At 41.9% G+C, this 12,896-nt stretch overlaps 1 protein-coding gene across 2 annotated transcripts; it reads left to right on the top strand.

Moving 5' to 3' along the window:
- Positions 1-501: 501 nt before the first annotated feature.
- tmem183a (transmembrane protein 183A) lies at positions 502-12,417 on the top strand. Of its 2 annotated transcripts, none has more exons than XM_080728496.1 (8): positions 502-676; positions 1,849-1,938; positions 2,780-2,953; positions 6,059-6,218; positions 6,670-6,850; positions 7,416-7,520; positions 7,740-7,895; positions 10,184-12,417. In XM_080728496.1, the coding sequence occupies exons 1-8, from the start codon at positions 613-615 to the stop codon at positions 10,367-10,369; spliced, it is 1,116 nt and encodes a 371-aa protein (XP_080584622.1). In that variant the 5' UTR covers positions 502-612; the 3' UTR covers positions 10,370-12,417. The 2 variants fall into 2 exon arrangements, with proteins under 2 accessions (XP_080584622.1, XP_080584623.1); XM_080728497.1 differs by having other exon boundaries at positions 7,743-7,895.
- Positions 12,418-12,896: the final 479 nt, after the last annotated feature.

Consider the following 12,896-nt stretch of genomic DNA (forward strand, 5'->3'; position numbering starts at 1 on the left):
TGAAATTGTCCTTGTCTTTAACCAAATGCATTTGGGTCCCCATCTGGAAGCAATGGGGGTAAATTTACTATAATCATTTTTTTTGTCTTTAGGAATGTGAAAAATACAAATGAAATATTACTGAACTCAAGTCTCCATGGCATGAGCAATCAATGGGGGGGAAAAAACTTTTTTGTACTCCTTTAAAGGGATCTCAATTTAAATAAGCCATGTGCTTTATTGAGCCTATCCCTTTAGTTGACTTTGTACCAGTGAACTGTACTGTCATGAAACTGTACCTTTTCCTATGCAAACTTCTAATACATTCTTCAATTAATGCATCAGTCAATCAAAAACTCTTCATTTGTGCGCACCTATCCTGCTACCCCAGTAGGTGGCAGTAACAGACTGTGTACCCACAAACCGACAGTTCAAGAAGAGAGAAGAAGAAACGACCCGTGACCTCGCGAGATTTGCCGCCACAGCGTCAGTCCATGATGGCCGAAGATCCTGGAGGAACATTTTTCAATTTCTCTCCCATTTTTATCCTTTTCTCTTTAGTTGTGCTTGTCATAGAGACATGGCAGGACTCACAGCTCCGCTAAGTGTCCAAGGAACCCCGTGGTTGTCGTTATGCCCAAGAAAGGAAACCGAAAACGGCTGAAGTTTAAGGCCGGGGACGTTTGTTTCGAGTCAGGTAATGTTGTGCCTTATGACGGCAGGAAGTAGACAGATCTACAAGCTCACAACGCGCCGCCTCCCTGACGCGTTGTGAGCTTGTAGATCCGTCTGTTTTGTTTTTCCATTGCACAACGAAATGTATACAAGGCTATCTAGCTATAAGAAAGTATTATTTACATATAGGCCTATAATAAATGAATATAGACTAATTAGTTTGCAATAATAGATAATAATAATTTCAGCCTAATAATAAACAAGTGATCTACTTTAGTATTGTTAATTGTATTGTAATTCACTCATGTGGTTATTATCGTTGTTGTTATTATTCATTCTGTAATTCACTTATGTTGTAAGCGTTTTCGACTACAAGGTGTTGTAGCCTATTCGAGTCAACAGTAACATAATAATAATAATAATAACAATAATACATATAAATAACTTAGACTAAAAGAAATAAAATCAAGATCGACAAGCTCAAAAGAAACACGGTGCTATAGTGTAGTATGATCAAGGGCATTCATTTCAGGAAAAACAAAAAAAGATTAGAATATGGAGATAAGCAGTTTCTGCACAACTGCAACAATATATTATGTAATAATGACCATGGCCTTGACCACCAACCTTGAGGCCTTTTAACCTGCAGACTTACAGCTTGTCTATTAAAAAGTTCCCTCTATAGCAGACTGCTGCTATTAGCAGCTGGGTGTCAGGCAAATTCGCCTAAAACATAATTTGCCAAAGCGCATTTGGTCCTTTCGCCTGTCTCAGGCTGTGGGCATTTCAGAAATCCATCTACCAGTGACCAGGAAACCAAGCTAAAGACACCGTAGGCTTTCTATTCCTGAACAGTTACAATGTTATAATGGAAGCCATTGTTTTTGCGATAATAAAAGTCTTAATATTTTTTGTTTTAAAAAACATCTTCCAAACAATGAAGTTTGGAAGACTGTTTTCTGTACTCCCCAGAGCCCTCCTATGAGACACAGACCGGGTAAATTTTGCTATTTTATCGTGAACATTAGTGAGGACCAATTATATGAAGATAGATTGAAAAGAGGTGAAGTCGTCCTTTAAGACTTAATTTTGTTTATCCTGGAACCCTGTGGATTTTCTTGGGTTTTTTCTTTTTCTTTTTTCTTCTTTTTTCTTCATTTCAAATCAAATCAAACCCCTTCTTCTTCTCCTCAGTGACAGTTGCTGATTTCGCCAACGCTGACCCGGCTGTAGTGAAGTCAGGACGGGTGAAAAAGGCTGTCGTCAATGCAGTTGAAAAAGAAGGTAAATCCTCTCTCATGGATTAAAGATCTCAGTCGCCATGGCTGATTTCAGTCATTTGGATTCCATTGAAGTCAGCAGCATGTCTTCCATGGAAGCATGTTGCGCAGTGACAATCGCCCATCTACTTGCCATTTTCTCTGCCAGCTTGTAGATGTTATGTACAATGTACTTTCTTAGTTATTAGATTAGAGCATTTGAAGTGGTCAAACAAGCTATTTTGTTCGGAAGCATCTTACATAAAACATTAGTCTCGGATATTTCATGTAAAAGCAGTTGTTAACCCATTTAGGCCTAGGATTATTGAATGCTTTAACTATTGAAAAATAGCAGATATACAAGCTTACAGCGCGGCACCGAGTGCCGCGCTGCGAGCTTGTAGATCTGCTATTTTTGAATCCTTCTAAGTTTTTTTTTTATATTTCTATGTCAGCAATCTGGCTACCCATCGTCAAAGAAAAGGTCCTTTTCACTTAACTGGAGCTCAGTTAGTCTGTTCTTGAGAGACTACTACAGTATGTCAGTGGTTCTCAAACTTTTTCATGTGAAGGACCCCCAAAATGATATTTATTTGGCCACGGACCCACCATCTCAAAATATTTAGTTCCAGGGACCACCCAGAAGCAACATTTCAGTTACAAACGTTCGCTTTGAAGATTCATATATTCAAAGATTTGCACACATTTTCACAACTTTTTCATAAATAGCTATTTTTCACTGGTTAAAGCATTCAATAATTCTAGGCCTAAATGGGTAAACCTCAATCTGTGATTTCTTCATCCGTTTAGCAGTATGTATGGAACAACATTACTAAAATGTAATAATTGTATACATTGTATTCCAGTGAAGTTTCTGTGTGGCCTGGAAGTTTCTCAAGGAGCTGTCGAGGAGGTGCTCTCCTCTGAAGTGAGTGTCACAGGAGGAGGTGCTCTGGGGAGCAGCGATGAACCAGACCCCGAGGAGGACGGAGACTACGATACTAAAGTGTTCCGCAAGAAGAAGAACAAGAGAAGAAAGGGTAGGGTTGTTTTCAAAGGCCTGGTGAAATGGCCTTTTCGGTCATTTAGTCCATGGGCCATACGAGATGTCGGTATCAGAAAGGTGGCAAAGGTTACCATGCATTTTTGAAAATCTCTATATCTGTAGATTATATTTTGGTATGATAACCCTTCGTGAGACACAGCTAAATTGGTGTTATCAGCCGCTAGAGTTGGTGTCCCATTAACTTAATATACAGGGGGGAAAAAAGCAAAAAAATTAATCTGCTTTAAGTAGCATATGAGGGGTCGGCCCCAAAAGACTGTGGTTTAGTGATGAAAAGTGATGAGTCATCACTTTTCACACTTTTGTGGGGGCCGTTTTAGCCCAAGGAATGTTTTTCATGCAAAACTGATGCTTGCAATGGATTCAGAATCATGAAAACCCCCTAGTTTGACCCCTCATATGCTACTTAAAGCAGATTATTCTTTTGCTTTTTTTTCCTGTATAGCAAAGTTAATGGGACACCAACTCTAGCGGCTGGTAACACCAATTTAGCTGTGTCTCAGAAAGGGTTATCATACCAAAATATAATCTACAGATATAGAGCTTTTCAAAAATGCATGGTAACCTTTGCCACCTTTCTGATACCGACATCTCGTATGGCCCATGGACTAATTGTGTTTTGAAGTTTCAGTCTGAAACTGTAGCCTGTATGTTTCTGAACCAATCAGAAGGACCCATCCCCTTGGGCTATGGGAAAGGCATTAGCCAGAGAAGGCTATGTTTGTAGCCTGCATCTCACGCAGCACGAGGGTGAGAGGGACAATATGAAGCATGTACATTGCTTATTAATTTAACCTAAAATGTTTTCAGATAAATATTTTATTGTTCTGTTTAAGTTTATAATGAGTAATGGGCTACACCGTCTGGACGTCATCTTGAATGAGATTCAAAATAGAGTACTGTAGCTCATTAAAATCAGGCATTTTTGGAGAAATGTGCATCTTTGGGAATCGAACAGGTGAATGAAATCAAGATTCATAAGGGTCTATCTATGAACATCACAAAGTGTGTTTTAGTTTGACAGGTCAGCTTTTAAAGACTTGATATAAATACACAAAACTCGATTTCTTTCAAAGTCCATTATGACCACAGGTATGCTCTAAAAGTGTGAAAAACATATTTGAGTGGCTCACTGATATGGTGTTGTCTGACAAAAAAAGATAAAAAAAAACAGGCAAAGGTACACAAGACTGTGTAGTGTGTACATATTTTAAGAGTGAAGGAACTAATCCTTCCATAAACCAGTGGTTCTCAAAGGACACCAGGGGTCCTTGAAGGGGTTCCAGTGGGTCCCCAGCCAAATAGTTAGGAACCAATGGACCCTTATGGGTATGTAACTTCGAGAGTGGTAACCTGAGCTCTCCCAAATGACGACGTTGCTACTACACTTTAGGATTGTGGGTAGTGTAGTATTTCTATATCAAATCGTGAATGAGACATGTTTTCTTAAAACTAAATTGATGATGTGTCTTCTTCTTCAGGAACATTTAGCCTCTTTTATACAACCATGTCGCATAAGTTCAATCTACCATGAATTGTTATGACATTATAGCTAATAATAATACATTTCCCTTAGCATAAATGTTTTTCTTACTTCCGGCATCTCTCTGTTGAGCTCTATACTTTTACGACTAAAACAGCTGTGTTTACATGCAACGTAATTCCCATAATAACCTAGAGGGATGGGTTGCGTATTCCCGTAATGTGAAGGGACAGTCGCATAGTAATTGCCTATTTTTAGTAGTATTAGTGCGGGGTGATGATTGATTTAAGCAGTCACACCTGGCCTGAGTCCAAAATAATGGACTTGGAGCTGGGTGTGACTGACACACCTGTTGGCTTCGATCGATGGACACAGGATAAATCAGTCATCCCTACCGTGCCACACTCAAGGAGAGAAGCCTCTGTCACGACAGCACATCAATCTGCTCTGGCTGCAAAGTTCCCGGTCATTTGGATTCCATACAAGTCAGCATGTCTTCTAGGTCTATGGAAGCATGTTGCACAGCGAAAATAGCCAATCTACAAGCTCTCAATGCATCGACAGGTGCTCTTTTATGGCCGTTTTGAAGGAGGGTAGAGAGTCACACGTTTTGATGGCTGGGTGGTAGGGCATTCCATATTTAAAGGGCTTTGCACAGTGCACACAGGCACGATTTTCAACCATTGCGTTTTTTTTCCGTTTGCTGCATGATTAAAACACATTGGATTTGTTATGCAATGTAGTGCGTAGGAGGAGTCAATGAGTTTTTACCGCAAGCGAAAAGACGCACAAATCGAACTGGGTTCGATCGGGAAAAAAACGCACTGCCGCAGCCACTGGCCGCACGGCAAATTCGGAGCAGGTGTGCTTGCGGTCATAGAGAATCATTGGTTTCTAAAAAAAAAAAGAAATTGTCAGTTTTTTCCGTGCGTAAAATCGCGCCTGTCTGCAAAGCTCTTTAGGATGAACTAATCCCCGTGTTTGTGCTGAATGTGGTTGTTGTACCCGTGGGCGTCACTTGCTTTTTTTGAAGTAGTCAAACAGGAATGTGGACACTGGTCCCTTGGGTATCTTGAAGACCAGACCCATTGCATGTTGCTGTTCTCTGTTTTCTACCCCGAGACATCCCTCCCTAGCATAATGAGCAGGGGTTAGCTGTTTGGTAAATGGTAAATGGTGCATTTATATAGCACTTTTATCCAAAGCGCTTTACAGAGATTGTGCATTACATTCACCCATTCACACACACATTCATACACCGGTGGCGAAGGAAACCATGCAAGGCACCAACCTACTCACCGGGGTTCAGAGTCTTGCCCAAGGACCCTTCGACATTAACTCGGGGAGCCCGGATTCGAACTGGGAACCCTTCGTGCTCTAATAACGGTTTCTCTACCCCTGAGCTATGCCGCCCCGTTTGGTTTAGTAGTAACCTGAGTTTGTTTTGAGACGTCTGTAATTTTGCTTTTAATGCCTTGCTACAGTACCATGAGGTGCATGCATTGTCAAAATGACACTGGATGAGAGCTCCAGCTGTAGTGTGCTCAGAGCATTCCTACTGACCAACGAGGAGATCTGTTCGGTGTTCCCTTGCAGAGAGCAGTGAGTGCAGCGATGGAGAGGAGTACCCGGTGGACATCTGGTTGGTGCTGTCCTCCTACATCCGACCGGAGGACGTGTGCAGGTTCGCTCTGATCTGCAGGAGTTCCTGGACGGTCACCTGCACCGCAGCCTTCTGGACCAGGATGTACAGGAGGTGAGTTCAACCTACCGACAACCTCAAGATCCATACGTATCACGATACAGAGGCCACGGTACGATATTATCGCGATACGATCAGTGTCATTTATATATTTAATCATATATATCGTCACTGTCGGGCAGAAACCGATGCTGTTTATTTTTTTAAGCCAAATCACACAGCATTTCCTGCTGTATCGATACGATTATCGGCAGGGAATATGATACGATTATATTTACGATACGATTGTTTTTCTTCCACTCAACCTCTGGGAATTGAACCATCGGCTGTAGCTGAGTGGGTAGAAAGGCTAGGCCTATACATCCCCTGATTGCATTTTGGTTCTTCAATTCTCGAAGTGGCTCCTTCAGGGGGTTCCCAGTTAAATGATTGATACCCGTATTTAGGAACCAAATGGACCCTTATGGGTCTGTAACTCTGAGAGTCTTTCTTTTGACTCTTTCAGACACTACAGCATAGAGGTTGATCTGCCCTGTCGTCTCCAGCCTGGCTCCATAGACAGGATGAGCTGTCTACGGGCCTGTGTGATCCGCTCCCTCTTCCATCTGTACCAGCCGTTCAGCCAGCGTGTGTCCAAGATCCCTGCCCTGCCCGAATCCACACCTACAACCTTGCTCAACTCCAAGGTAATGGAGGAGCTTGTCTAAGCCTGGGGTCTTCAACAGGGGGTCCTCAGGGTTACTGTAGGGGGGCCGCCAAATCCTTTTGTGATAGGAACTTTTTTTTTTTATTATCCAAACCACATATACTGCATACTAATTCTGGGGGGAACATTAGCCGCAAATAGCAGATCATCAAGCTACAAGCTCGACTATTTCCCGCAAAAAGATTTGGTGCGCAGGAGAAAGAAAGAGCAAGCCAAGTACCAAGCCAAAGGTCAAGTTTACAAAGTACTGAGGGTTTAAGTGGTTAAAAGTCTGAAAACATACATTTAACATGAATCCAATATGTTGTGGGCCGGGGGCCACTGCTTCATCCTTCTCTCAGTTCCTTGGCCTGAAAAATGTTGAAGACCCCTGGTCTAAGCCATTCCCAAGCCAAGATGTCCTCAAAACCCCCAGATCCCCAATCGCTTTGATTGGCTGAGACACATGGCGGGCGAAGGGAGTGCTCATTTTGTCCACGGCTCTCCCTCGCCCTGTGAATCGCTCGTAGATGATGATTGATGATTAACCATCTTTCCCTTTGCAGTGTTTGTTGTTCTGGGTCAAAAAAGTGTCAGGAACGCGACCAGAGACCCTGTCTGGAACTCGACCAGAGACCCTGTGGGAGTTCAACTTCAAGTTCATAAAGCAGGTAAAAAATTAAAACGACTTTCCACCAAAAACATTTTTTCTCCATAAATGAACACCCTACTTGATCACACTTCGTGCCACGTTTCAAGCTTTTAGATCTGCTACTTTTGATGCTTTTGAATTTGAATCAATATACAATAAAAGACAATATTTGAATGCAAGTCAACTGTTTATCAGACACTTAACTTTAAAAATGATAACGATGTGTTGCCACCCTCAGCAGGGTGGTAAGGGTGGCAGTGTGCCCTCACAGCTGTGCACGCCCAGGAAGTACAGAGACGTCCATACCAACCCTGACGCAGACTGCTACCTGCTGCGGGTCACCACCCTCAACTTCATCTTCACCCCTGTGGTCATGGGAATGACCCTCGCTCTGGTCAGTACACGTGGATTAAAGTTTCTCAATCGCCACGACTGATTCCAGTCATTTGGATTATATAGGAGCCAGCATGTCTTGAGTGTCTTCTATGGAAGCAATGTTGTGCTGCGAAAATGGCCTATCTACAAGTGAGCTTAAACAGCAATATAAATACTTGAACAAAGATTTTTTTTTTTTTAATTATTATTATGTAAGCAATTTACCCCGAGTGAGAGGACATTATGCTCTCATAATGTCCGCAGTGAGGGTGTTATCGGACGAGGCGCAGCCGAGTCCGATAACACACTCACTCAGGACATTATGAGAGCATAATGTCCGACCCCGAGTGGTAAATAGCTTTTCTACCACTTTTTCCCGTATACATGAAAGAAAACACATAGTTGTAACTTGCAAGGATCTTAAGTTACAATCATTATTGCCTATAAAACTTCCGCGAGACAGCAGATAGTTCCACCAACAACATCTTCTACTCACCAACAGATGGCGCCAACTCCATACTAATCCATGCGTCTAGCTTACAGCTAAGCTAACGTCAGTTAAAAGCACCGTTCCGGCCGTAAATAGAGGCTGTTCGCTTCCAGAAAGGCATAGGTTCAGAGAAAAGGGGCTTTAAAGTTGGCGGATTGCATTGGATCCAAATAAATCGGCGACGATAGTACGCACGTTAGTAAACATAGGACCGCTGCGACCTTCATTTGTTGGTTGGGGGACTACCTCCTGAAGTCCCCGGATGTACACTGAGGCGCATTGATCTCGGACACACAACTTTGCGGCAGTTGTCCTCTCATAACCTCCGGAATTTAGCCAATCAGAATCCAGTATTTGAACACGTGACTCGAAAAAGTGGTAGAATATTATTTTTTGACCTTTCAGATGGTGTTGTAGGAGGTATTTGGAGATGTTTATGAAGTGTTTGCAAATCGTTAGTCTCTGATTGTTCATATAAAGGCAAAGATTTGATGATTTATTCACCTGGAACCTGGCAGTATGTAGAAAAGCATGAACAATATTACTAAAACATCATTTGGGAACGGCACTAGTGTGGGGTCACAAATTACAAAACAAATTCAGTTGTGAGATTTCATTTTGCTTTAATCCATGCCTCCAATGTCTCTCCTCCTGCTCTCTGTCCAATGCATGTCTCTTGTCCCTCTTCTCCAATGTCTCTTCTACTGAACTAATCTCTCCATCTTTTCTCAACTGATTCTTGTAGCTTGGGGTCACCTCTTAAGGATTCAAGAGGATGACCAGTGATATCCATTGAGCATTTTTTATTATTAACCCATTAATCCCTGAAACATGGGCTCCCATTGACTTTCTATACAGGAGGAAAATACCCAGAAAAATATTATTTTTCATGGTATTTAAGGAGGATCTGAGGGGTCTAACTAGGGGTTTGTCATGATGCTGAATCCATTGCAGGCATTTGTTTTGCACAAAAAAAATTCCGTGGGCTAGAAATAGCCTCAGAAAACAATACACGTATGGGTGAGTATTCATGTTAGTCGGAGGCCTTAGGGTTTTTTTTCTCGTGCTAATCAGTCTAAAAGTGCAACATTTTGCACAGATGTAGCTCAGGGCATGCTCTAATGATTTAGCTAGGTCGGCGACCTTCGGGGTCACCACAACACCCACAAAACTCTGAAAAGTGATGACTCATCACTTTTCATCACTAAAGTCGATGGGAGCCCAACTTGATTTGGCCGCTGTGGCGACCCCGAATGTCGCAGACTCGGGCGCCCTAGCTAAATCATTAGAGCAAGCCCTGAGCTAATCTGTGCAAAATCTTGCACTTTTAGACTGATTAGCACGAGAAAAAAAACCCTAAGGCCTCCGACTAACATGAATACTCACCCATACGTGTATTGTTTTCTGAGGCTATTTCTAGCCCACGGAATGTTTTTTGTGCAAAACAAATGCCTGCAATGGATTCAGCATCATGACAAACCCCTAGTTAGACCCCTCAGATCCTCCTTAAATACCCAGAAAAATAATCTTTTTCTGGGTATTTTCCTCCTGTATAGAAAGTCAATGGGAGCCCATGTTTCAGGCATTAAGGGGTTAATAATAAAAAATGCTCAATGGATACCACTGGTCATCCTCTTGAATCCTTAAGAGGTGACCCCAAGCTACAAGAATCAGTTGAGAAAAAAACTTTTACCGACGAAACCACGTTCAGCCAAAAATCACCGTTTTTTTCCCGGACTATTATGGTTGTATCTCCACTAGTAACTCTCCATCAACGTCTCCTAATCTGTCCTGTCTCTCCCCCCTCTCTCCTCCAGTTCACCATCAACGTCAGCACAGACATGCGGCACCACCGTGTGCGTCTGATGTTCCAGGACTCGCCGCTGCCCCGGGGCAGGAAGAGGGGCGAGCAGGGGGGCACCCAGGTGGTCCTGGACCCCGTGAACAGTGTGAGGCTCATGGACTGGTGGCATCCTCAGTACCCCTCCTCCCCTTACACATAGAACCATGAAACCCTCCCCCCCCCCCACACTCTGCAGACCCTCCCTGTCACCACCTTCCAGTCCCTTCTCTCTCACATTGTATTGTTGCTGTCGGGCAGAAACCTCTTATCTCCACATTCTAACCTTTTGTGGGGGTTTTTTCCGTCAATGAACGCACCTACAGCGAACGAAAAGCATCGAAACACGAAAGCATCAAAAGTAGCTGATCTGCAAGCTTGAAACACAGCGCAAAGCGACACGTTTCGAGCTTGTAGATCTGATACTTTTGATGTTTTTGCATTTGAATCCTGAAAAGTTACTTTTTGGACATACTTTATGAGGTCTCCACCCGACAGAAACGATATTAGGAGGACTTCACACAACTTCAAAGAAGAATTTGAGGAGATCAAAGGCTTCTTTTACATGTTGAACCTTATTGCTTTGGGAGATTCATAAACCCATGGATTTTTTTTTGGCAGAGTGTTTAAAAGGCCTAACTTATAATCATTATTATCATCGCTCAATAGGTTTTCTGCTATCTGGTTTACTTCAGACTTCCTTTGATACTATTATTTTGAAGGATGGAATAAGGTTTTAATTTCCGTTTTCAAAATCACATGTTGCTTTCTGTTTATTTATTATTTAAGACACTGGGTTCTCAACGGTCGGGTCCAAGGACCACCAGGGGCTCCAAATCCTTTTACGGGTCTGTAATTCTTTTTGTTATTTTGTATGAACACAGAATTTTACAGTGTAATTCCAAAGATTTTTTTTTTCTTTGTTAAATTGAATACTTTATTAGTCAGAAATGTAAACAACATGGGGAACAGTCAGACATTAAGGCAAAGACTTTTAATAATGAAGATAGCGCAACCTCATTGGATCCACTAGAGTGCAACATGGTACACAAAGCCTACAAATAGCCTCCTAAGTGGGCGCCGGCTCTGACAGCAAATCTTGCAAATGTCCTGTTTACTGGTGCTGTAGATGCCGCGAGAGTGTGTTGCTGGGACAGATAAAGGGCGATAATAATAATAATGTTGATTTTCTCCTTTTTTGTGTAGCTGTGTTCACGTTAACCCTCTCATTGTAAATGAATAGACTCCAAACATGCTTGCGCCTCCTAAAAAGGTATCCACCGACGTCACGCAGAAACAGGAAGTACGGGTCTGTTCCGTCCTCTTGCTATCGCCCTCTTGGATTAAGGCTAAATGGATAAAACAAAAGTACCAGGGACTTCCATTGTGGTCCCTTGTATTCAATTCAACATACTGTAGACTAAAGCATGTACACAATCAACAAATGCAAACACTAAATGTACAAAAAAAGATATGGGAAAATTACGTTTACCTCCCCTTGTGGTGTCCCAATTTTGAAAGAAACTATTGATTCATGTTATGGTTGGCAGAGCAGTAGAATGAAAATGTGTTACAGACCCAAAAGAGTAATCTCTGGACCCCTGGTGGGCCCCAGACCTGATGTTGAGAAACAATGATTTTAAGCAATTTGGGTTTGAGTATTAATCGATTGATTGATGAGGGCCAAAGAGATGATAATTACCTCAATCCTCATCCAATCATCTGCTGATATGCTAGGAGCACTTATCATTTTAAATAAATGTAACTTTTTTTTTTTTTTTTTTTCCCGTTTGATGTGGAATGTGCTTGAGCTTGTAGGGCAGTATCAGTTAATCCAACTAATTGATTTAATTGATTGTAAATTGTAATTAATAATAATTTGTATCAATACTTTTATAAAATAACCAATTGGTAAATTATCCCTATTTTTGGCATGCCATTATAGGTATAAAGAAAATACCTTCAAATCAAAGTACAAGAAAAGTTGCAGCCACACTTGACCTCCATTGTCCTTAATTCACTGCCACAAACTGGGCTCTAGGTCTCGGCTCTCAAACAGGAAGTGAAAGAGTGACGTCGGTACACAGTAAGAGACATTTTACATTTTTGTTTTGCACAAAGTGTTTCAGATGAACTCTTAAGGATTTGACTGTGTACTGAATTTGAATTGGCCAGTCCTTTTTAGATGTATTGTATGTGAGTCGAATTATGCCAATCGTGTGTGTGTGTGTGTGTGTGTGTGTGTGTGTGTGTGTGTGTGTGTGTGTGTGTGTGTGTGTGTGTGTGTGTGTGTGTGTGTGTGTGTGTGTGTGTGTGTGTGTGTGTGTGTGTGTGTGTGTGTGTGTGTGTGTGTGTGTGTGTGTGTGTGTGTGTGTGTGTGTGTGTGTGTGTGTGTGTGTGTGTGTGTCGGTCGCACAGGAAAGCAGGATATCGTCGCTGTCGGGCAGAAACCTTGTACTGTACCTTGTATGACCACTTTTTTTTTCTCGGGGTTAATACAAGTAATTATAAAATATGATACATTTATTTAAATATATATATGTAAAACCCAAAGCACTTTTACTTTAAAATGTTTCTAAAAATATCAATAGCAGCCGATCATCCCCAAGCGTTGCATCAGGGCATACCGGTAATTGTGATGCTTGTAGATCGGCTACATTTGAGCTAAACTCTTACAACGAAGTAGGGCT

This window comes from Nannobrachium achirus (genome assembly GCF_963921795.1).
Source record: "Nannobrachium achirus genome assembly, chromosome: 6".
In the NCBI taxonomy this organism is placed as follows: Eukaryota; Metazoa; Chordata; class Actinopteri; order Myctophiformes; family Myctophidae; genus Nannobrachium; species Nannobrachium achirus.